The sequence below is a fragment of the Podarcis gaigeae genome, assembly GCF_964106915.1.
Source record: "Podarcis gaigeae genome assembly, chromosome: 5".
NCBI classification, from domain to species: Eukaryota; Metazoa; Chordata; class Lepidosauria; order Squamata; family Lacertidae; genus Podarcis; species Podarcis gaigeae.
In genome coordinates, this window is record NC_139681.1 from 35320196 (window position 1) to 35346869 (window position 26674).

General features: G+C 39.5%; 1 protein-coding gene across 2 annotated transcripts in view; it reads right to left on the bottom strand.

The window, feature by feature from the left end:
• PRKG1 (protein kinase cGMP-dependent 1) overlaps positions 1 to 26674 on the bottom strand; it is a 630806-nt gene that overhangs the window by 97379 nt on the left and 506753 nt on the right. For both annotated transcript variants that reach the window (XM_083740692.1, XM_083740693.1), the window contains one exon: positions 23356 to 23450. In XM_083740692.1, coding sequence (XP_083596818.1) covers positions 23356 to 23450 — 95 coding nt within the window. The remainder of the gene's footprint in view (positions 1 to 23355; positions 23451 to 26674) is intronic.

Sequence of the window (26674 nt, forward strand, 5' to 3'; positions counted from 1 at the left end):
ATAAAATGTATTATATTTGTACAAATACTGCAATGCACTTTCACCTCAGGGACTCGTGGAATAAATCTAAGCATTTACATTTTGCTCCTTCTAGTTAGTTGACATTAAAACAAAAGAAATTCAGAAATATTCTATTTACAGGTTTTCATGTTATTAGCAGCCCCGTTCAGAGATTTTCTTTACCTTCTTGCAACAATTTTTTCTAACTCCCACTGAATTATTTAATTGGTGTCATAGTCACATAGGTTGTGAGCAATTTGTGGAAAATGCTAGATAATTAAAGAAAAATCCAACAAATGAGGCGAATTCCTCTGGTGCTCATGGTTTATTGATCAGTTATGGGTCACACTTTGTAAACAGTGTAAGAAGGCACTTCTGTCATTAGCTTTTTACACAACACATTCTACAGGAAGAGGCCTACTAGCCTGATTGCATAGATAGTAAGACTGATAATGAAGTAGCGGTAATTGTTGTCTTGCAAAGCAGCTTCAGAAATTCTCTGTTATTTTACCTGCCATTTACAGCTGCAAGCGTTTAGTGTATTTTATTTAATGCATGCAGAAATCTAAAGGAAGGGTATTCTGCTTAATGTAAATCGGAAGATGACTATATAAAAGTTTTTGATCAAAAATTGATACATGCAGTCTATATAAGAGGCAGACATCTAGACCTAGACAGCTCAACCTGAGTGCCTCTCCCTGTATTGGCTTGCTCTAGCATTAAAATCTTCTGAGAAGGCCTTTCTCTGCACCTCACTTTCAGGAGCTATGGGGACACAAAGGGGGACCTTTTCCATGGTGGCACCCTGCCTGTGGAAACTCTCCCCTTCTCTGAGGTCTGGCTGGCGCTGACTTCAGCATTGTTTCAGTGCTCTGAGACCAGTGTGGTATAAGCCAGGCTATAAATAATTTAAACAAATAAATATCTCTGGCTGATTTTTGAAAAAGAACGTTAAGTTGGAAGTTCTATTTACGGAAAGCCATTATAACCTGTAGTTTGGTCCTCGGATTTTCTCCTGCATACATGTACTATAATAGGTAGTAGAGGAAAAAATAGTAATTAATAAGGGAATATGAAGAGAATCTTCATATGAACATGCACTTTTATTTTAGGTTTTGAAATCAATTTTAAAGGTCAAATGAAATAAAACAGATACTAAGATATTAATGCAAACTATTCACAAATTCTGTTAGCTGTTTTAACAAATTACTCTTTCAGTACAACAAATTATTGGTTCACTGGTAAAATTAGCAAAAAGCTTGTTACCTAAAATCAAGTAGGGGGGATCAAGTAGAGTACTCTTAATGGAATCCATGTGCTTAGAGAACAATGCTTGTTCCCCTGAATTATTCCCCCAAAAGAGTTCAGTTTGTTTATAATGCACTGAGATTTCTTGAATAAATATTATTTCTTTTACCATTTTCTATGTTATAGCTTGAAGGAGTTTTCTGTGAAAAAGATTTCCCAGTGTATAAACACTGAGCCAAATATTTCTTTGCAGCATGAAGAAAAAACTGGATGTTCCAAATTTATACCATGAAAGATAATGTGATATTTATGCCATTTAATTAAGTCCTTTGAAATTATGGCTTTGGAAGATGTTGCTAAAAAATAATATCCCATGTAGATGTATTTCTCATTAAAGTTACAAAGCGATTTACCTACCTGAATACGAACAGCTTAGTACGGTAAATGGAAAAGTTGGCATATAAAGATAAGTAGAAAGTACAGGTGTCTTTTACCTATTCTTGCAACTCAGATGCGGGGAGATAACAATAACTGTACATGCTTCTTTCACAGCCTCTGGCTGCATTTCAAAATCCCAGTTGTGGAATTTGATGTCAACTTCTTCCCCATGTAAACCCTTTCCCACTGAGAAGCTACTTGAAGACTCAGGGAATACATTTCTGAGGCAACCTTTGAAGATGGCAAATGCATCGGTTGCAGTCCAAAGCTTTCTTGGATTCAGAAAGGTATGTGCAGATGCCCTTCAGCTTGTTTGTTTCTAAGGAATGTGAGCCTCTTTCATGACATGGAAAAATATTTGTTGCTTTTTCTCCTTCCACATGAAAGCCTTCAATTCAGAGGTTAATGTGTCTGGCTGGTCTGCAAAGTAGAGAAGTTTCTGAGGAAACAGCTTCTATGTTTCCAGCAGGGCTTACCTTCAATCAGTGGTCTTCCTCCTCTTCCTCATTATGTACAGTTTCCCCCCCCCCCATTAGTGGCCAACACTCTCTCTGTTGCATGAGTTAAGTAAACAGGGTACTAGAAGAAAGCCTCCTTAGAGATCAAGACAGGCACATGATTAAGGCCTGCCACTGCCTTTCTCTCTCTCTTCTTCCCTGTCCTTTACCCTCTCTGGCGGTCTCTGCCTCCCGTTGTCATGTTCTCTGTCTCTCTTCCAGAGACTGGAATATAGCAACTGCATATCCTAGGTGCAAGGAACCCCAGTGAAATTAATCTCCAGAGCTCCTGTCAATGGATAACACCCATGTGCATTGTACTGACTGGAGTTTCTGTTAAACCTTTTCTCTGTGATAGGTCATGTCTAGGACGGAATCAAACCATCTCTATCTGTAGATTTGTCCATCTTCCATTTCTTTGGACCTAAACTATGTATATTCATCTTTTATTTGGCCTGTTCCACGTTAGCTCAGTTGCTGCCTTCCCCCCACTCTGAATCTCTGAAAAGCAACATCATACTGACTGACTACTCTATAGAAAGACGAATAGCAGAAATGCATAACGATCTTTAAATGCCATTTACAGATCTGTGTGACAATGTTTTCTAAAGATGCTTCAGGACTCCTGAGTGCAGAAAAGTGGCATTTGAGAAAATAAAACAGGCTGGCATTTGAGAAATGTGCTTATGTAGAGACCTCTGCCCCAAATACATTTAATAATGTCATTAGGGTCAGTCTATACAAAGAAAGCATATGGGAATCCATTCTTCTTGAAGTATAGCCTAGCCTGGGATACAGTTATAACTAAATCTGATTAAAAGATCAAAAGCATTTACTGGAAGGAAACAAAGCCCTATTATTGGGGAATCAATGACTTTTCAAATCATGTTAATGAGCTGAATTTCGTGTAATTAAATAGGAGGAAAGTCTAGGATCAAAGTCTAGCTAAGGAAAACAGATGCTCTCTGGATTAACTTGAATAGAATCAGTCAAGAATATGGATTCCCTCCCTTTCCTTCATGTCCTAATTTAAGGCATTCTCACACATTTAAATTTTACAAAGGAGGGGGAAGTAAGGAAGAAATGGTGGGTGGAGGTTTTCCTTGTATTAATATTTCTCTGACAATACAAACAATGGGTGGCATTCAACAGAATTTTACTCAAAGTAGACCCACTGAAATTAATATCACCCATTGTTATAGGCATGTTTTTCTATTGTGGAATGTGGCTCCTTCATTGAGCTTGGCATGACATCATAGGGGAAAGAAATCTATTAACTATCCCAAGTATTTTGAGGTAATTAGAGTGGTCCGAGTAGGAATTGAAAGCTAATTTGTAGTCTTGGAGAAAAACAATGTGCACCAAGTGAGCTGAAGGAGAACAGGTTATGTTTGGGTTTGGAGCTAACCCCAGGTGCTCAGGGTTTCTAGTTAATAAGCAATTTTGAGGTGTGAGGCTGATGTTGGTTTAGGAATAGCACTGCCTTCTTGAGTGTTTGCTTGCTGCTTGCTCTACTTGTAAATAAAGTGATGAAGCCAATATCATGTTAGGCTCCCAAATGACTTTCAGGGTTATGAATGAGTTGTTTCAAAAGAGTTCACAGAATACAATTTTGATCATTATTTAATATGATCAAGGTAGTTTTTGAAACCTGGAGCCAGTGTGGTGTAGTGGTTAAGAGCTGTAGTCTCGTAATCTGGGGAACCGGATTCGCGTCTCCGCTCCTCCACATGCAGCTGCTGGGTGACCTTGGGCCAGTCACACTTCTTTGAAGTATCTCAGCCCCACTCACCTCACAGAGTGTTTGTTGTGGGGGAGGAAGGGAAAGGAGAATGTTAGCCGCTTTGAGACTCCTTAAAGGGAGAGAAAGGCGGGATATCAAATCCAAACTCTAAAAGAGTAGCAGATTGACTGCTGTTATACTCAACTCAATCTAATCTCTGAATTGATACAACAAATTACAGAAAACAAGGGACTAAGATTTTGAAAAGGCCACACCACACTCAGGGGCTAAGTAGTATATTTCTGCATTAAGAGAATCACTTGTCCACTCCACAAGGCCTGCAATTTATTTCACGTCCTCCCCCAATTCATTGCCATTGGTGACCTTTCAGAGCCAGAAGCTAAAGGTCACCCTTCTTCAATTTCCATTTTCAGTATGGCTATCTCAAATTAGAATTCCCAGTCCTATGCAGGTATATGCGGACGTAAGCCTCAATTGTGTTTTATGGGGTTACTCTCTCAATAAGAGTACAGAGACATGGTTTTTCTGCAATAAAAGATAAAGCTGTTCTGGAAAGCAACAGAAAGTAATTCTTGCCTGACTTTAGTGTGCCACACATGCACACATCGCAAAGCCTGCCAGTTTGTTCTCAGATACCTAGGTAGGGTGGGATTCTTTTCCCCAATCCATACAACAAAAATGAAATGAAATGAAATTGGTTTGATCAAATAAAATGCCTCCCAATTGTTCTAAAGCTATAGAGGACACCTTAAAAAGCCAGAAAAAATAATAATAGAATATACAGGAGTGAAGGAGCTTTCAAGGGATGAGAAAATTGGGGTGTGTATGGAGGTGTTAGGGCCTGCACAAAATGAGGTTGGGGTCCATGTGCCCCCCCCAGTCACTGGTGGCCCACTTGTGCTTTAAGAGGAATAAACACAGGCAGAGGTCATCTGGTGTCAGCTTCTTGCCCCAATGAAGGGACAATGTGGTCACTAATATACTAGTCAGGGGAAACAGAACAGCCCTTTGCCTTTCATTTGATATCTCCAGTTCAGCACACAAAAAGAAACGGTGTTTCATTCCTTTGCTTGTAAATTGAGAGCATAATTCTGCGGAAGGTTAAACAAACATTTTTTTTAGACATAACAAGAAGAACTGTGTTAAACTATAACATGCTTTTCTAAATTAGTCTGTATTCCTCTGTGATTTCGTGCTTGGAAACATATTTGAAAAATGTCAAATCTTTCACAAGCGCACAATGGCATTAAGGATGGAACTTAAACCGTTTTGTAATTATTTTGCAGCAGCAGGGCAATACACCAACAGGAACAAAAGAATTTTGTGTTCAAAGTATTGCCAAGTCTCTTACATAGGACCTTCTTCTGCAAAAATGTCAAGCTGTTAATTTATTTCTTGGAGACGAGTGAAACCTTTAGCTCACAGGATGTGGCTCTTTGTCTAGCTGAAAGGCAGGTATCCTACACAAATGGCCTCACGCAACATTACAACACCGGAATGAAATAAATGGCACTCTATTAGAATTAAAAATGAAGTCAGTGGCATTCAGTGCAAATACATCATTCACAGCATAATGCGTCAAAGCACCTAATAAAACCACTTGTGAAGATCTTAATCTTGGAAGTGGAACTTTATCTTCATCTTGAGATTGTCCTATTTGAGTGATTTTACGCCAGCTATGTGGACACCAATGTTTGCAGAGCTAAAGGCTTGCTGATACATAATTTGCTTGCAATCTACAGAAGATCCCATGTTGGGCTCTTAGCATCTCTAATTAAAAGATCTTGGAAGAGATCTGAGAGTCTGGAAAACCCGTACAAACCAGACTAAAAGTACTGGGCTATACAGACCAGTGTTCTGAATCTATATAAGATGACTTCCTATTTCCAACTCCATAAAACGTAAGGAATGTAAGTCTGCCAACAGGGACACACAGTGGATTTTTACCAGCAAGCCCAGTACCAACCATGGTTCTTATGGTCCACCACATGTGCCCAAGTATTTGGAGATATCTGTCTGTCTTGTGAAATAAATAAATAAATAAATAAATAAATAAATAAATAAATAAATAAATAAATAAATCCCGCCCTCCCCAGCCGAAGCCAGGCTCAGAGTGGCTAACAACAATAAAAGTGACACAGCATTCTAAAATCAATTCATTTTAAAATCAATTCAAAATCAAATTAATGGCAATCGTTGGGCTAGAGTTCTGTGAGGAATTACCAAAGGAGGGGGTCAGACTATGCCTTGGCCAAAGGCCTGGTGGAACAGCTCTGTCTTGCAGGCCCTGCGGAAAGATGTCAAGTCCCACAGGTCCTAGTCTCTTGTGACAGGGCATTCCACCAGATCGGGGCCACAGCCAAAAAAGGCCTGGCTCTGGTTGAGGCCAGCCTAACCTCCCTGTGGCCCAGGACCTCCAAGATGTTTTTGTTTAAAGACCGTAAGGTCCTCCGTGGGACATACCAGGAGAGGCGGTCCTGTAGGTATGAGGGTCCTAGGCCATATAGGGCTTTAAATGTACCTAGATGCAGAGCCCCACCCCCACCTCCAGGACCCTGGCCAACTATGGGAGTAGAAGAAATGGAAACAGCCACCCACCCTGGAACCTGGTGAGCAGCCATTTCCTGCACACTTCATGGTATTTGGTATTGCTTACCAAATACCATGCACTTACTATGTAAAGTAAGACCTAGGTTTGGTCTAGGTTGCCACTATGAAGCGTACATCTCCTTGAAAAGTAAACAATTTTCCCTTTAGAATTACTTCTTGAGGTAAATTAGCACTTTCTGTGACACACACACATTCCTATGTGGTTGTCGATCAATTTAGACACTTGCACTCAGCTAATAAGCTTAAAATAGTACTTTCTTTCTCTCTGTATACTGATTTAATAGTATACATTTACTATGTATGTTTGCTGAAAAGTAAGCCCCAACATAGCTTCTTCCCAAGAAAGGGTGCACAGGTTTTTAATGCATTGGGAAATAAGATTTTTTCCCCATTCTACAACTTTTGTTAAGTGTTATTTGTAATCATTAAGCATTTCAAACAAATTTGACCACTTTGCAAAGGCTTTTCTGTTCTGCAAGGCTACAATGACAGAAATATCTTTGTTTCTTTGACATTATGTCAAAGAACTCTTAATTACAATTACACTAACATTCAATTCATGGCCCAAGCAACAGGAAAACCATCTGATACGTAGCCAAGAGGAACAGTTGATGGAAGAGAGAACAAGTTGCTTAAAATAAAAAATTCAAAGATGGCTGCGTTTATCTGCAGATACATGATGTTATGCAAGCCTGAATTATGATGATTTCACTTTTGTCATACTTGTCAAGAATATACCACTTGCGTAGTTTACCATTTAAATACTAGCCTCCCATTGACATGTCTAACCATTTTGATGCAAATGTTTAAAACTCCTAAATGTGTGCTTTTAAGAAGTTTCCCAAGAGCTGAATTTAAAAGAAATCAAGGCCCTTTTCTGCGAGGGTGCTAAGTGAACCACACAATAATAGATGTTTCTTGATATCATATTCCCTGGTTCTGCTACTATTTAAACTATGAAGGTTATACCAAAACTTGGCAGTACAACATCCATTCCACAAACTCACAAAGTGTTCCAGAAAATCTTCACAGTTACATTTATTTTTCTGGTAAACAGCCATGAGTGTAAAAGAAGGAACAGTGAACTGAACTCAAATGTACAAAGTTAGCATGGTGATGGTCAATAATAAATGATAATGCCATGCATTTAAAGGTTTACTGATTTACATGTGTTTATCTTTCACCCTGTCATAAGTGCTCCATGCAGATAACAGCTTTATATCCCTGAATATATTTCTTAGTCTCAAAGTGCTGTAGGCCTTTCCACATTTACTTGGGAGGTTCACTGCACTCAGTGGGACTTACCTCAGAGTGAACAGGTATAGTCATGAACTTATGATTCCCTTGTTGTTGTTGTTATTTAGTATTAGTATTATTAGTATACCAACTTGCATCCGAAGATGCAACACAAAACATAAAATGAGAATACAAAATACAAAGCAAATAAGCAAAAAACCAACAACAATAAAAACCCACATTGGGCCAGGGGCAGAGGAAGGTGTGTGTGGTGGGGGCGGGCCATCCCAGGTGTCACCACTGAGGGGGAGATGACAAAATGCCAGGCGGCGCTCACCACGGGGCCTGCAGCACGCCTGAGCCATGCATTTCTCATGGGAGAGACGTGGTGGTTCTGGCGCACGCAGGCTCCACACTGCCCAAACAGTCCGCCCACTGCCTCCCCCCAGCTGTAGGGCAGCTGAGTGGGAGGAGGCAGGTAGATTTCTCGGAGGCCCTGCGGAACATCCTACATCGGCTCACCCCACCCCCGCAGGCGGCTTCCCCACCCCCCCGTGCCGCCCCAGGCGCCTGATCGGCTTGCTCCACCACAGCATTGGGCCACATACCCCACTGGCAATACCTGCCTAAGGTAGGCAGACATCTCTCACAGCATCTCTCACAGCAAAGCTTTTAGCTGACAAAGCACATTCCCTTTTGAATGAAATGTATGTTCTCTAGCACTACGCTATGACTCAAACATTCTTGGTTTTCTCCTTTCTGTTACTTACTTTTAAAAGATAACAAATTAAATCACCTTATTTATTTTTAAGTCAGATTCATCTTGACACTAGGATATTTTCCCCCAAAGCTACTCAAATTCTCAAAAGGTGAACCCTATTGCATCACAAATCATTCCCTCTCCTTCCCAACATACTATAGCTATAATCGTGAAGATGATTCCAAAATATCTAGCACAGCCACCAAAAATACCTCTGATTAGGTGCTGTCCCCTTTGACAGTTAAAATATGGCCCTTGAATTCAAGACTGGGAGAATGAATGTGTTTTAATTAAGCGACAAAGGCTCATCAGTGACAGAGCCATTTATAGCTCCAGGGGGATGGAGTTCCAGAGTCAGGGTACAAGGATTGAGGCAGCCCTGTTTCTATGTACATATGATAACAGTGAGAAAAGTATCCAGATGATAACAGAAAATGACATTAGAACAACCCCTTCTATGCATGCAAAGGTTAAGAACAATATGTATTCCATTTGGAAGGCCATGCTCAGATTTCTTGTTTACTTAAAAACATGTGACCACGCTTATTAATAGCACTGTCGTATTTTTAAACACTGTGGGCACAATGCACCAAGCAGCGCTCCTGCTTGTTCCAGCTGGGCTTATTCAGGAGCCTCATGCAAACACCTATGAAGTGAACTGAGACCAGTTGCAGTTTGGCAGATTGGAATTTCCTGTCCGCAGGACAGAGAGACAGAATATGCTCTTTGAGAGGCTGTGTGAATGAAGTGAGGTGTGTGTGTGTGTGTGTGTGTGTGTGTGTGTGTGTGAGAGAGAGAGAGAGAGAGAGAGAGAGAGAGAGAGAGAATGAGAATGAATAGGAGGATTGATGACTGTCTTTATGCGTGCCACATTGTTTATCTTATTATATATGTTTCTGTTATGTATTAAACCAATATGTAGAGTGTGGGAATCCCAATGATTAGGAAGGTTTGATCCCAGTTAAGAGAGAGAGAGAGAGACTGGGTGGGGTGGGGTGAGGAGCGAAAGTAATTGGGAAGCAATCATTTTTCCTTGTGCTGTCTATTCATGTTTTCTTGTCCTCTTTTCAGAAACATACTTGTTCTACAGAAAGCAAATGAACGGTGGAATTTAGTCATTTACTCCTGTACAATGAATTGTTATTGAGTATACTCTTAATGTAAAATACTGTTCTCAAGCGTGTCAAGACTTTGCCAGTTAACTGGTGTGTGAGCGCTTTTGTGTGGGAAGTTAGAGGCTAATGAGTGGAGGGTGTTTGATTCCTCAGAAGTTGGGCTAGATGTCCAATTGGTTCTTTCTAATACAATGCTATCTTAAAATACCAGCATATTTTAAGAAAATACAAAAATAATCTTCTAGTACTTACAAGACGAAATAACCTTCTAGAACCCTGTTAGGTTCATTGTGGAATAGGATTTGTGTACCATTCATCAGAATCCTTTTCCTTAAGGTTCCACTAAATTATTTTCTGTGTTTACTATAATCTTTCTGTAAGACTTCAAGTACCATTCCCAGCTCTATAAATACTGAAAAGGTTGTGCTGAGTAACTTTTTCCCACATCTTCATTTGCATTCTCTCCCTTCACATACTTTAATTGCTTCCATTTCCAGCTTCCTTGGAGATCAGTCTTAGGGTTGGGCACAAAGCACAGCCAATGTTTCCCTACTTGCTTCAAAACCAGCCCTTTATACCTTAGGCAACCCTCGCAAGTGGGAGCAAATCCTTCTGGGATGCATTAGCACTCAAATAATTAGAATGGAAAAAGGTGGCCGGGGAGGGGAGAGAGAGATGATAAGCTGAAGACAGGGATGCAGCAAAATTAAAATACAGTAAGCTGTAAGAAACAGACATGTTATTTTGCTCCATTAAATGCTGGAGCAATCTCAGGCCAGGGAAGCAAGTGAGAAGGCTCTTAATTTCTATTTAGAAATCTCCTGTGTTATAAAGGATTGCCTGCGTCTATCTCATAGGCAACTGAAAGACTAGAAATGGTACAGTAAAATTTATGAAGATCAACCACTTCTGTATTACCTGAGTGTTTCCATAGGTTGTAACCAAACTATTCTGAAAGAGAGCTACTGTACTAAGAACAAAAAAAATTCCTTCCAGTAGCACCTTAAAGACCAACTAAGTTAGTTCTTGGTATGAGCTTTCGTGTGCATGCACACTTCTTCAGATACACTGAAACAGAAGTTTCCAGACCCTTCTATATAGTGAGAAGGTGGGGAGGGGTATTACTCAGAAGGGTGGTGGGAATGGGTGATTGGCAGATAGCTGTGATGAGCCTGTTGACGACTCTTAACGACTGCAATAGGTCTTACAGGAAAAAGCAAGGGGTGAGAAGGTGAAAAATGGCTTTGTCATGTATAATGAGATAAGAATCCAAGGTCTTTGTTCAGACCAGGTCTCTCCATGGTTTTAAGTTTGGTCATAAGTTGCAATTCAGCAGCTTCTCTTTCCAGTCTATTTCTGAAATTCCTTTGTAGTAAAACAGCTACTTTGAGATCTTGTATAGAATGTCCTGGGAGATTGAAGTGTTCTCCTACTGGTTTCTCTGTCTTGTGATTCCTGATGTCCGATTTATGTCCGTTTATTCTTTGGCGTAAGGTCTGGCCTGTTTGTCCAATATAGAGAGCTGAATAGACTGGAAAGAGAAGCTGCTGAATTGCAACTTATGACCAAACTTAAAACCATGGAGAGACCTGGTCTGAACAAAGACCTTGGATTCTTATCTCATTATACATGACAAAGCCATTTTTCACCTTCTCACCCCTTGCTTTTTCCTGTAAGACCTATTGCAGTCGTTAAGAGTCGTCAACAGGCTCATCACAGCTATCTGCCAATCACCCATTCCCACCACCCTTCTGAGTAATACCCCTCCCCACCTTCTCACTATATAGAAGGGTCTGGAAACTTCTGTTTCAGTGTATCTGAAGAAGTGTGCATGCACACGAAAGCTCAGACCAAGAACTAACTTAGTTGGTCTTTAAGGTGCTACTGGAAGGTGTTTTTTTTTTGTTTTGACTATGGCAGACCAACATGGCTACCTATCTGTAACTGGTACTGTACTAAGAGTTCACCTAATTAGATTCACACAAGGGGCTATTGGGGAAGGCGGCGGTGAAGCTTTCCCCCCATGAACTTCCTTGAGTTAGCTTATTTTGGGCAATTCTCTCCTTCCCTAGCAGTACACTACTTCTCATTTCCCATTTCACAGGAGGCTTTTTGGGGTGGAGCACAAGTAGCTGCAGGGGAAAAGAAGGGGACAAGGAATTTTATTTCCATGAACTTCATTTGTTACATTATTAGGTATGTTTTTTAAGGTGATTGTAGCCACTTGCCCCGGTTTTATCCTTAAAATTATTTTTCTGCACTTCAGGTATTAAAGGTGAGTGCTTTTCTTATCCCTTCTATAACTCCACTGCCACCATTTAGTTGCAAATAATTCCAGTATTCACCTTTTCCCCAATATAATGGCTGTATTTAGGAATACAATATGATATAATATTATTGACAAGTAACATGTAACATCTTTGGTAGTTATTTGCTTTAAGATGTAATACATACTTTAAAGAGAAGACTATTTACTTGTTCTTGTTCTCTTTCCTAATCTAAACTAACAGCCAGTTGCCTTTATGCTTCTCCTCCTCTGTTAATTCACAGAGAGAAGTTCATCCAAAGTCTTCCTTCCGCTCAGGGATTCATTCACCCAGTAAACCTACAGAATTCACCAGGGCCTTTACCTAAAGTCTTCTTTCTGGTCAGATTCATTGCTTCCTGAAGAAAACTGCCCCCAGCTGACTGTTAGCTCTTCTGCAGAATTGCTGGATGACACTGACCGACTGACTGACCCCCAAATAGTGCTGCCCCAGTGCTCCCCAGTCTGAAGGCTCCCTCACCTGCTAACCTATCTCTGGTAGTTTCCCTTGGTGGCAGCAGCTCCTGCTCCTCTTATCTGAAGCCTAGGGTGTGAGTCTTTTTAGAATAAAGTTATAAACTCAAACAAAAAAAGCAACTGGTCCCTGGCAGGACCTCCTGGCTGTCTTAGCCCACTGAGGCCTGGGCCAACTGTACCTGGCTGCCCCCACCCTTGGCACAGGCCTGCTCTCAAGCTGTCTCTTACTTCTTCTTTAGTGCCCCAACAAATCACATCAAGTCTCCTATAGACCAGCCAACTGATTTAATGGCTGCTAAATGGAGCCTACCCTTTTATTCTCTCCAGAGCCCTCCAATCAATCACCAGGTTCTTATTGAAAATTGAAAACCTTGTTCGCCTGTAACTGTGAACCAATTGGTTTCAGTGAGATGTCTACAAAATGACCTTTTAAACTGTACCCCATCATTTAAAAGCTAAATTCCACAGCCATTCTTACTAAAAACCTCACAAGTTACCTAGGGTGGATCTAAACACAGGGGAAAAACTGCTATAAATTAAATCATTACAGCAAAAGATGGGGGGGACGACAATGCTATGTAAAAATGCTATAAGAAGGTTATGTGCTCTCTGGTGCCATCTGGTATTTATGTTGTTGTTGTTTAGTCGTGTCTGACTCTTCATGACCCCATGCACTAGAGCACGCCAGGCACTCCCGTCTTTCACTGCCTCCCGCAGTTTCGTCAAACTCATGCTGGTAGCTTCGAGAACACTATCCAACCATCTCATCCTCTGTCGTCCCCTTCTCCTTGTGCCCTCCATCTTTCCCAACATCAGGGTCTTTTCCAGGGAGACTTCTCTTCTCATGAGGTGGCCAAAGTATTGGAGCCTCAGCTTCAGGATCTGTCCTTCCAGTGGGCACTCAGGGCTGATTTCCTTAAGAATGGATAGGTTTGATCTTCTTGCGGTCCATGGGACTCTCAAGAGTCTCCTCCAGCACCATAATTCAAAAGTTACATGTTTATAACACATCCAAATAGCTGTATTTTGACTAATGTAGCTGAGTCTCTAGTCTTCAGTGACACTATCGGCTCTATCTGTTCTTGTAGACTGTCAACTGAACCCAAATATCTGTCTAGTTTCGGTAAGGTCAGTCATTTCCCCTCCACACGGTTAACTGTTAGAAGAGAATTTCTCCCAATAAAGATCTGATTTCTTCACAGACAGACATACAGTTGTTTTAAAATATGGCCAGACAAATTAAACATGAAGCCTGACCTAGTATTTTTTCTTTGTAAATGTGTGACTAACTTACCTGGAAACAGCTTTAATTTATATTTTAATTATATTTCTCTTCATTTGGGGTAACCCATATTTGTCAAAATAGGACATTCTTAGAGACTTTTTTGGGGGGGGGGGGATTCTAATTTCACAACAGTGAATTATGCCTAAATCTCCAGTCCCAGCAAAAACTTATTTTTAGAAAGAAACCAATTGTGTCATTCCTAAATTAGCACACTGCCAGTAGGGGAAGCTAGGCTTTCACAAACTGGAGGCACAGCTGGGCTCTCTGTGATACCATGTGTACCAAAAGCCATGCGCAAGCCACAGCGCCACTTGAAACTCTTTGAATCACTTGCGCAAGCTCCAGGTCTGGATTGGAATGCCCTGCATTTATGGCACTTCTGAATCAGGAGCACTGACAAAGAAATGCAAGATCAGAGCAAGAACATGGGAAGTTTAAATAAGAAATTTCTGACAAAGTCAACCAATCTTCTACCTCCCACAAAAACAAATGGTTCCAAAGAATTTTTTTCATTAAACTCTGCTTTTTACCTTTGCTTGAAGCCTTGTGTTGATTTTGGAACTTCACTTTATAAAAATACTTGTCTTACAGATTAAAAAAGAGTGGACAACTTTACTTCTCTTTTCTTGAAAGAAGCATAAACTATTCATGCATATTAAATAGAACTATAATTTATCTTCTAATAGACTTTTGCCAAGGGATCTATTTTTTTATCAGGCAGTCAATTAAAATTTGGCATTTTCTCCCTCTTACAGTACATAGAAAGCAGGTTTTATTCATGGAATTTTTATTAACACGATTGTTTCCTTTGAGTATCTAATGCATTTCATTATTTTGTGTTTTATGTAAACATGTTTTTTTGAAATGCAAAGTGGCAATTTGAAATTCAGCACAGAAGGCAGACAGCTGATAAGGCACAAAAGATTTCAGTTTTAGTGTTCACTGATCTTCCAGCTCCAGTGTATATTATATTCATTTGTTCATTACCCATAGTGCTGTATTTGCTAATGTTGTTCAACTGGGATGAATTGTTGTGGTTCCGTTTTATTATATAGGAAATCTACATAAAAGCACACAGGCAATTGCACATCATTTCAAAAAGTCTTAAGACATTTGCTGAAAAGTTGAAAAATAAGCTCTTGCTTTAATAATAAAACAAGCTCTTGCATTACTTAACTCCAATATGGCTAGAGTCTTTTTATGCGACTAATACAACAGAGTTTCGAAAGAGTTTCATTTAAGTCATAATCCCTCCCCATCAAATACATTCATGTTCCCACTTGAAAAACCTAATGAAAATTCTCTCAGGTATGTCAGCTGGAAAAGTCTCCCAGATGCACACTTGCTGTGTATAGATACTTGCTAATGTATCAGAATTCAAGATGACCAGCTGCTGATTTCACATGATATCTATGCATCTGAAGAAGCAGTTTTTTCCTCAAGCACAGATTGCAATGTGAACATGAAGAAGTGATTGCCTGAATCATTCAAAGCAAGCTGTAATCTTCCATGCCAATCAACTTCCATAAGCATAAGTAAAACTGAGTGATGGCCCTTTCTCCAAAAATGCTGCCTGCATCATACTCCAACCATTTTGTATTTATTCTGAATGCTAAGCAAGTACTTAACTTTTCCACTGAACTCTATGGTATGGTGCTTACGTTTGCCTGAATCATGCCTTGAACTCCATCAAACTTGTCTCTATTAACACCGTCAATACTACAATTGTATTTTTTTTATTTTTGCCATTTTCCAGAATATGTATGCAAAAATAAGTTTTGACATACTAAAAAGGAATATGCAATATATTGGATATCAAATTCGAATAAATGTTTTCAAATAAACAATGGAAGAATTAAAATGACAGTATCTTATAAATAAACGTTGAACGAATGAGAATAAAATAGGATGTCATTTAAGCTGCCTACATGCCCATAGTATTAAAGATGTTCTTGAATTCATGTTTTAAAAGGAAACTATAATAACCTTTCCCAAGGGGATCACATGTACAGCACTGGAAGGTTATTTCTGAATATAAGCAACATGCTCTCCATGACAATGCCAACCACTAAAAGTATGATTTTTTTTTAAAAAAATGTGATCATAAGTCCCTATGGTCCCACATATGTGCAACAAACAAAGGTGTCTGCTGCTATAATTTGGAGCAAGGCCATAGGTCATTGGGAAGCGTCATGATTTGTATGCAGAAGGTACAGGTGAAACCTATAGCATCTCCGTGTAAAGAACCTCATGTAGTAGGGCTGGAAAAAACACATTGACTAAAATTATACTGAAAGCACATGATGTATGTGCTTGTGCTCTCAGTATTTTGATCATATGAAATAAACTTTGCTGAAACACACATTCAATCAAAACAAAGCTACTAAGGACATTTCTATTGCGTAGGTCTGCAGCTTTAGCTCAGGGGATGTACACAACACAGCTTCAGCATTTTTCATTGTCTTATTGAATAGCATTTCTCTGAACTTTAAGCAGATTTTTATTTTTAAAAAAAGAAGAGCTCAGAGGTTAGTTTAACGTAATATCTTATTTTTACTACAGGAATGTAGAAATACTATCTTTTTCTCTAGTACTTCCCACCTTGTATATTGGAGCTCACCCGAAATCTTACTTAACTGGGATCAAACTTACCTAATCATTGGGATTCCCACACTCTTACTATTGGTTTACTACATAACAGAAACATATATAATAAGATAAACAATGTGGCACGCATAAAGACAGTCATCAATCCCCCTATTCTCTCTCTCTCTCTCTCTCTCTCTCTCTCTCTCTCACACACACACACACACACACACACACACACACACACAATTACACATATTTCCAATTCTCCACCACTGCCACCACACACACATTTGCGGGGTGTGGGAGACAGCAAGTCTTTCCTCCATTAAATATCGCCATATATATTATTTCCCACTCATCCCTTTGGTTTATATATTAAGTCATTTTACTAATCAGCTCAGGATGAAAAAGCTCCCAGCACCTGGTCTATCTGGAGCAAATTAAGCTGCATTTACACATCCATGCAAACAGACTGTCAGAAGCATCAGGAAGATCTCCACAGGGGCACTCATGTGCACTAAGGTATTTTCAGAGTGGCTTTGAACATGCATTGCACGCAAATGCCACCAGCTGCCTGCACAATTACTTGCACACTTCTATCTTAAGAACTTGTTTGCAATGTTCAAATGATTTAGTGCAAAGGACTATGTTGGCTGTGTAAGTAAAAACAACCTAGGCAGTAGCTGATAACAAGTCACCTGTAAAACCTGAAATTGCTCTCAGATTTCACTAAAACTTGCCCTAACTTGAGGTTATTCCTCTCACACTCTTTTTAAGGATCAGAAGGTACAAGCATCAAAGAAGTTACAGGTAACTAGAATTTGCTGTATTTTTACTACACTAAGATCGCTTAAATAAATTCCAGATTTGTTGATATAAATTGTCTAATAAATCCTACTTTCTACAGAAACTGGAGATAATTGTGTTAAGAATCCAGCAGCTATTGAGATTCAAATGAAAGGCATGGCATTATACAATCAGACTGACTCCAGAACTGATGCACCATGTTGATATTTAATGATAAATCTACCGAAGGCGATTCAAATGGCATTAAAATACACAACTATTCAGGCATAGCATAGACTGAGAGAAATGAGAATGAATTTAGTAAATTAACACTTGCATTATCTATCCCAACAGGTGATTTGTAATACGTTGTAACATCCCTGTGTCAAATGAAGAGGAAAATAGGAAGCCATTTGGCAAACAATGGACTGAAAGAGCAGGTTATTTCTATTTGTAACAGGAGACTAGCTTCAACAGAATCTCACTTTGTACCTGAGATTTTGGTGGAAATGTACAGTTGCCTTGTTAAACTGGGGCCGAATCTACCTAGATGCTATCCTGTGTCACTAACATGAAAGTGGCAGTGAAATGAATATGAATATCAAGACAAATCTCAGGAAGACTAAGCTCAAGACCACATCCTCTGGGTCTGCTACAGTTCTGGTGGGGAATTGCACCAGAGCTTTTACACAGCTTTTGTTCATTTCAGTGAGGCTTATACAGAAGAACTTGCAGATGGTTCGTGCCCCTTACCACCTTGTGAATATGCAACAAGTATATATATATATATATATATATACACACACACACACACACACACACTATAGATGCTCAAAATTTTGACATTTTTCAACATTTTGAACTAGGGAGGAAATTAAGAAGCAATTATGGAAAAAAATATGCATCTCAGTTCAGTAACTCAAGTAAACATAGTACAATTATTTTGAACATATTGTGTGGGATAGCTTTAGTTTTACTGTTGTTTAGCTGTTGTTTTAAAAGAATGTTTATATGCTGTGGTTTCAGTTTTATTGCTTTCATGGTGGTTTTTATTGTTCCTTGATATTGTACCCTAGCTTGGTGAAGCTATGTTGACAGGATAGATAAAATTTTGCTACAGTTCTACTTTGATGGTGCAAGTTCTATGCTGGAAATAAAGAATGGCAGACAGATCTTCTGCAACGTGTTGAAGTAAAGACCTGGTTCACACATAACACTAAACCATGGTTTATGAAACTATAGTTTATTAAACCATGGCTTAGCATTATGTGTGAACTCTTCCCAGCAGCTTAACTATAGTTTTTTTTTACTGCCAACAAAGCACAGTCTGGAGTCATTGTTTGTTAAAATATGAAACTTGGTTTGTTTTAACTATAGATCAGTGTTATATGCAAACTCAGCATCTCTTTTAACTGGGACTTGTTTGAACACCCCACTGCAGATATTTGCAAAACTACAAAAACACTAGGCAAAAGTGACTGAAAAACAAGATGAATTTGGGGGGGCAAGCTGTAGTTTGTTCCATCACTTGTGGGAAAACTCATGAATAATTCATGTTTTGTTAAGAAAACATTGGCTTTACACAAACCATGGTTAGCCTTACATGTATGCCAGGTGTCTCTCAGACCCAGAAAAATCCCAGCAAGCATTCTCTCTCCAATCCATCATAGCTACTGATGATCAATATGGTATCCCACACATTCCCAAAGTTCTTTTGGACAGCAATGATGCTGAGTGAACTCTTGAACGTTGAAAGGTTGATCTTGATTCAAAGTGGAATATACAACTTAACTCAGATGCACAAGACCTATTTGCTCTGTTGGATTGTGAATTGACTCCTATCAGCTATAGCTTTGGGATGTTCCTCCATTCAAGGAAAAATAATACCCTACTCTGCTTGGCTTTATGTGAAATAAGAAACAAATAGGATGAGAAATATAATGATTATACTGCACAGAAAACCTCCCGGGGTCTAGAACAGAAAAAATAGGTGCTAAAATGAAAATATAATATTTGTATTTGTGCCTCTGAATAATTAAAGCATGCATGCATAACCCCCACCCGCCACAGGTATATATTAAAAAATCAGCAACATTGCCCAAGCCACAGTGCATTAGTGTTCTAATGCATATTGATTTCTGGGCAAATATAATCTTCTATAAGCTCTTAAGAAACTCTCTTTGGCTCCTTTTACAATCCACAAAACTTTATATAGATTTTACGCTCTAAAAAATTCTATATCTGAAAACCAACCTTTCCTAATGCATTTTTTCTAACTATTCATAGTAAGTTGGGGGTTTTTAAACTCTAGTGAATACAAGCAAAAAGACACTGCACATTAGGCAAGGGAGCATAAGAGGAGCCAAAAATAAAATCCCGAACAGATTATCTTTCATGCAAAACTGCATGAAATCTAAACGTCATATCTAGTGCAGTCTCCTAGTTTTGGGGCAAACCCTATAGAAATGTTCCTCCTTGTGTGTCACAGGACACACAAAAGGATGGCATTAATTTAAGACTTACTAGTGTGCAATAAGGATACGGAACACATTGTAGATATCTATCAGACCACAGAAAATAGCGATTATAATGGAAAATGTCACACACAGGGAAGCATAACAAAGCTTGTGTTCAAAGGAGCATTTAAAGATTTAAAAGGGGGGAAGGACCAGTAAACAGAATAGTACAGTACCCTTGTCAAATGGTCCATCAGACAGCAATAGTCAAGCTAAAGTTACCATCAACAGACCTTCTCATGGTATAAAAGATGGGTAGTTCCCTGATGTGCACATACTTTCCAGATTATTTTTTAAGCCTCATGGAAATTTCCCAGAATTTTAGTACAAAACATTTCTCCTAAGGGCCACATTTTTTTAAAAAAAAGCAATACAATGGCTTTCTATATGTTATTTGCACTGACATGCATTTTTGTACACTTTTTGTTGTTAGAGAACTGCCATCTCACAAAAATGGAAGAAATGAGAATTTGGAAGCACAGCTGCATTTCCCTTTGTGTATTATTATTATTTTTTAATTGCAAATTAAGTAGGTTTGCATTAAAATGTGAGGTGTACCAAATTTCTCCCCATCTCTAATGGTGGCATGCTTTTGTTCAGGGTTCCAGCTAGCCCAGGGGTCTGCAACCTTTAAGACAAAAAGAGCCACTTGGACCCGTTTCCGAAGGAAAAAAAAAAAGGGAGCCGCAAAACTCGTCATTATAAAAATAACTTTTTTGTCACTTTTTTATTATTTCTTTGTTTGACCCCTCAGAATTACTCCTCCTCATAGAAATAAACGTTAAATTAACAGTTTACCTTTTTGTGTGTGTGTGTTCTTCACTCCCTTCAAAACAGTGACCAGCGTACATGCCCCTTACAATGTAGCGGGCGGGCGGGAAGGTGACGTCGGGACAGCCATGCGACGTCACAGCCAGTACAGCGCCCGCCACAGTGGGGAGTGTTGGGGCGCACAATGTGCCTCTTCCCCTCGCTAGTATCCGCCCCGGAGCCGCGGCAAAGTTGTAAAAGAGCCACATGCGGCTCCGGAGCCGCGGGTTGCAGACCCCTGAGCTAGCCAAAGATGCCCATTTTCAGGATACTGTTTTCCATTTCTTCACCCCTAGCCTGATTTTCTGGTTTGTTTTCCACAAACAGAAACGCAGCATCATGTAGTCTTTCTTCATGTCCAGCCCTTACTAAATAAGGGTAGGAATGTGTATTCACAGCCCACCCCCCAATATTCTATTAATAGTACTTCTGCAAATTGGACTTCACCGAAGCCAAAACTGCCTTCTTGTTTCCCAGTGTTCTAGGTTTGGCAACATAGCTGTCGCCATTCAGCATCTGAGTTTGCTATCATAGGGTGTGATGGGCCAGGCTGCCTCGGAATCCCTCAGGCATTAGCCATTCAGAGTGAGGGAAAGGCAATTAGCTTCATTTGCCCTCTAGGATATAATTTAATTCCTGTCATAATTTTATTTGTATGTATAGGTTGCCAGAGAGGAAGAAGAAAGAAAACATAGTGTTGCTGCAGCAGTTGTTTTATGCAAACTACTATAGAAAAAGGAGAGAATTAGCACCAAGGAAGGCTTTTTTGGGGGGGGGGAATATCTTGTAAAAGTGCAAAATTTGCTCTAAAAAGAAAAGAAGTTGGATCCGCCCCAATTTTTTTTTCTTCCTGTAGTTGTAAGAAATTAGATAAGATTGTAGAATCAGCTCATCATTAGGAGCTTCACGCTCCTTATGCTATAAAGTGGGGCGACACTGCCGTGAGGAGAACATACAACGCAACCTGCTCTCATATGGTCCATGCCTTCTGACTTTGCTTGAGTGATCTGTGAAGGAGCCGCCCTGCAGCAACTTCTGTTGTGCAGAGATTCCCAGAGCTGGAATTGTCCTTTCAAAAAGTTTAACATCTCATAATCACAGAGTAAATATTCACAGCACTGGTTTAAAGGTCTTGCCCCGTATGAGAATCAACGGACAACAATCAGCTAAAATGCCAAAGAGGCTTTGAAAATATACAAACGCAGGTGGGGAAAAATGATCCAATCTGTGAAAATAATAACATGCCAGCTGCTTATCTTGGGCAACTATTCACCAGCATATTTCACTGATATGTAGCGATATCTCAGCAATTTAACAAATATTGCTGAAATCAAGTCTTTCTCGAACACAACAAACTTGCTAGCAATCTAGGCCCTGCAGGAGTTCAAGAATGTATTTTCATTCAAAAAGGATTTGCATAATTAAGCTTTCCTCTATAAACTGGGAATGCTTGATAAATATTCCCACTGTTTCACCTGAATTTCAGAAATCAAAGTAATGGAGTATTTTAATGTACAAAAATTGCCCATGTACCCTTGTCAATGAATAAGAATTCAAATGAGTAAGAACTGCCATTTTGGAATAAATAATATCAATACAAACTGCTTAGGGAGATTCATCATTTCATTTTGAGCATCTGGTCTTCTGCTGAAATGGATTAGTTTGGTTTCTTCTAGTTTTTATGTTAATTTAATGAAGGATAGTTTATAACAAGACATCTATAAAGTATCAATACTGGGAGGTGATGAGGAACACTCTGTGCTTTGTGTACCAATAGACTATTTAGGAAAATGTGTATTATCTATTATATGAAAGAATGGAGGTGTACAATACAATAATATTTGGTAAATATTAATGCCTATCTTAGAAGTAGGGATGCCTGAGGAATTCAGTCTCTGTAAATCTGATATAAACTGAGTTAATGTGCACCTCCCAAACTAATGTGCAGAGTAGAATTTAGATCAACTAGATTTCACATTTCTTGAATGGCCCAGCTCAAAATGCATATTAAAATACTTTTCAAAATGCTATTTGAGGGGGGAAATGTTTAGAAATTGGGGGGGGGTGTTTATATGAATTAAAATGTGAATTTGTGCGGGAATTATTAAATATACAATGCAAATTAATGAAAACAACAGGACAGGCTTAGGGCAGATAAAGATGTTTCTCTAGATAGCACTCACTGGGCAGTATCTAAAATAGTACTTCTGCTAGTGCAATGGAACTTCTCCTCCCTTCCCTCCCACCCCAGGCCCTCCTCAGATTTGCTCTAGAGTGTTTGGGGAAAACACAGATTGGGGGTGGTGTGGAGGGGTGCAAGGGAAGGAGGGGAAATTCTACTTTTCAGCCAAAAGTCATTGCATTCTTGGAAGTACATTGTTGGATAATGACCCCCTGTCTCCAGTACTACCCTGGAACAGGTGAATAAAGAAGGAGATTTTTTCACACCACAGCTATGATCATCGGTTTGTACTAGTGAACTGCCCCACCAGCCACAGAGTCTTCTCTTCACCATTCTTGCATAAAGTAATAAAATAGAAATCTGAAAAGTCTATTTAGCAATCCAACCACAGCTTTATTTTTCATCTTTTGACTTCTTGCAATGCCCCAGCAAAGTTCAATGAAGAGAAAAGAAAAGGGGGAAAGTGGGAGGCAGGAATGAAAGCAAACATTTTAGCAGCTTGATAGATCATTTAGAATCACAACAAGGCTTACATACAATTGCAAAGAATTATAAATCATATGCAGCCTGCCTTCTGCTTTAGTACAAAACGATGAGTGAGAGTGGCTGAGAATTCTATTTCCTTAAGTTCTAGCTTACAATTTAGCACAGCTTTCATTATAATGTGGCATTTATGCCACTAATTTTTCAGCTATTCAAGACAAACATTACTTGAAGCAAATCTAAATTGTGTATGTAGGCAAAGTTTAATACTTACCCCTGGAGTGCTTTTTCTCCAAACCAATCTCCCTTTCCTAAAGTACGGAGGAAGATTGAATCTTCTCCAGGCGAATCTTCACGAGTAACATTTACCTGAACAGAAGAGTTTTTAAAAAATGACAGTGAAAGGATATTGGCTCTGAAAAGGTATATTGTACTGAGAAAAAGCTGTAAACTAAATTTTCTGTTCATATGCCAGTTCCATAATGAAGCCTTAAAGAGACCTTTTCCAAGCTAGCATTTTCAAATGTAGCCCCCATCTTGAAAAACGGGGCTATAATACTGGACTAGGAATCTTGCAAGTGTTACTAAGTTAATTTAATGCAAGTGTTACTAAGTTAATTTATACTACAGAGCACGGCATTTCTATGTGCTGCTCTGGTTCGCCAGAAGCGGCTTAGTCATGCTAGCCACATGACCCGGAAGCTGTACGCCGGCTCCCTCAGCCAATAAAGGGAGATGAGCACTGCAACCCCAGAGTCGTCTGCAACTGGACCTAACAGTCAGGGGTACTTTTACCTTTTACAGAGCAAAAAGAAAAGATGTCATATCAATACTTTGCTATCCTCTTCATCGTAACACTGTGATGTCAAATACCTAGATTTTGTAAAAGCATCTTTGATGCAGAATATCATGTGTTTCTCCACCCAAAGCCAACAGATTTTGTTTCACATAATTCACAACACATAACTAGAGTTGGATTGGGCCAGTTTTCTAAGTCTTACATTTATATAAGTCCTGGCTCATCCTGTTTTGAAACAGAAAAACAACAGAAATACTAAACAATACTCAACCATTTATGCAGTTCAACAACAGGGTTATAGGACACACACAAAGAACTCAAGTTATATTTTAAAGAACTGAGAAAATACTCGGGAATCTTTTTTTCCTTTCCCAGAAGTATGATTGGCTCCATCGGTTACTATAGGGGTGGGGAAAAGATGCTGCAGGAGATAAATCTGCGGGGGGCAGGCCTTCACTGGGGCATGGGGACTTTGTCCAACCCCTAGATTTGGCCCTCACGTGTTTTAAAACCATCAATATGCAATGCAATGTGGGTATGTGGCCAACTTTCAGAGGGTTGTGGGTATCTTTGCCAGCTGAAACAATTGCCAAAGCGCACACAATCCCTGGCTGACAAAGGCTTTGCTCAGGCAGTACAAAGCATTTTTCAGGCGGAGAAGGCAGTAATTCTTCTCCTGATGGATTTTCATCCAAGCGGGGGTGGGGGGAATGAAGGTTTTAAGAGCTTGCATCTCCCCTTTGAGACAGGCAATTTAACAAGCCCATGAAATTCTTTCCTGAGCCTGGCGCAGGAAATGTTCACTCACATTCCCAGTTTGGGTTGATATATTTTTCTCCTAATAGTTTCACAAGGCTGGAACTGAATGTTATGGCAGGTGCTGGGTTGCTGCCCAAAATAGCAGCCCCTCATTCTACCCCCTTGTTCATAATGTCAGCAATATGCTACATGGGACACAGACGACATCATACAGCTGCGAGTTTTCCTGTTTAAGAGTGGAGAATGGAAACTTGCAATGTAATAAAGTCATGCAACATCAAGGATCTCCAGATATTTAAGGGAGAATGAAAAAGGCATGTGGGTGAGGGGCTCATATCTGTCATAAGGTGAGGTTTCAGACTCAGAACTGGCCCAACTTCTGCTGGCAATTATGAAAGGTGGGGCTCCTCACCTGCCAGTCACACGAGAGACAGAAAAAGGCGTCAAATTCAAAAACTGAACTCCACCCACAGGTGGGAAAGGAAGAATTGGGAGTGCATTTCAATTTCTTTTGAATTTGGTACTACAGCTTTACCTGTCCCATGCCTGGTATCATATGACATTAGATGATGGGCAGATGGGTGTGTTTTGGGCCAAGTCACAGCACAGGTCAAATGGGGAGGCTGAACTGTTGTAATTAGGCCTGTAGGCTGAGGTTTCCTACCACTGATACTAAGCTTCATTATTCCCTCTAGAAAAGCCAATCCTCCACATGTTTCCTCCTAAACACAGTTGCCATGAAATCAATTGCTGGAGTTATGGCCAGGGAGGTGGTGGTGGGAGGAGAGAAAACTAATATGTAGTATACTTAACATAAATATAATAAATCCACTTTATTAATTTCTAAGGTATTTACATAACTTATGCTTTGAGCTTAAGCAAATATCCAACATTAGGGTCATTATGTTCGGTTACCAACTAGTCTTTGCTCATTCTAATTACCCTCCACATTAAGCAAACAGATAAAGCAAAGTTCACATCCAGTAGCTGAGAAACAGAAAAACTGCAGATTATGCAGTTTAAGAAGGGGGTCTCCATAACAGGTCAGAGACAGTTGCAAGTTTGAAGGCCATGTTTCTGGCAGGCTGCCCTACATCCTTTCTCGATAAACAAACCTGATCTCTGCAATAAGAGGCAATGCATGTTCAGGACTTTCCATCTAACTTATTTTGTCTGCCATACTAATTTGTTTCATCCTTGTTAAACAAAACATATTAATAAAAATTTAAACAGAGTACAGCAAAACTATTGGGGTATAATTAATACAAAGCATGTAATTTAATGTAGAAGGCACCAACAGTAAAATCTCAGAGCCAGATTAAAATATTACTAAACTGGAAATAGCTTTTCTCTCAGAAAAGAACTCTACTTTCAGCCTGCTGTAACAGTATTTATTTATGCTCTACATCTTTGGTTTACTTTGTTTATTAGTAATAAATAAAGAACTCTACTGAGTGGGCACTTCCATTGAAACCCTACCACCTACCATGGGGCCTGGCAGATTGGAGAGCCAACAGAAGGGCATACAGAATAGTAATCAGATGAATCAGCTAGAGACAAGCCATAAGATTCATATGGTGCAGACTATTTAGACAAGTAAAGATGATAAGCAGCACATTGAATTGGTCTGAAAAATAGAAAGAAAGCTTTTTCAGACAATCTAGAAATGGAATAATGTGCTCTCATAACCTGGTCATGATAGATGGGGCACAGAATTCTGCACCGACCACAACACAACTATGACTTAGCATTGGTGACAGGCCAAGTCCTCCCATCCTAACCAGATTTTCTATAAAAAAAAGTTGAGCTCCTTTCCAGAAAATAATAAAGATAGTTTGGCTCAGAAAAAAGGCAAGCTAACTGCCCACCCCTTCCCACTTGCCTAGTCATCCCATCCCTGAATTGTCTTCCCTGATATCCCCCTGATGCCCCCAAACCCCTTATACCCTTCTGTTCAAATTATATTTAGTGATGGCACACTAGGAGCAGAAATGGCAGTAAAGACTACAGCAAGGACAGAGATAAGCCCTCTCCA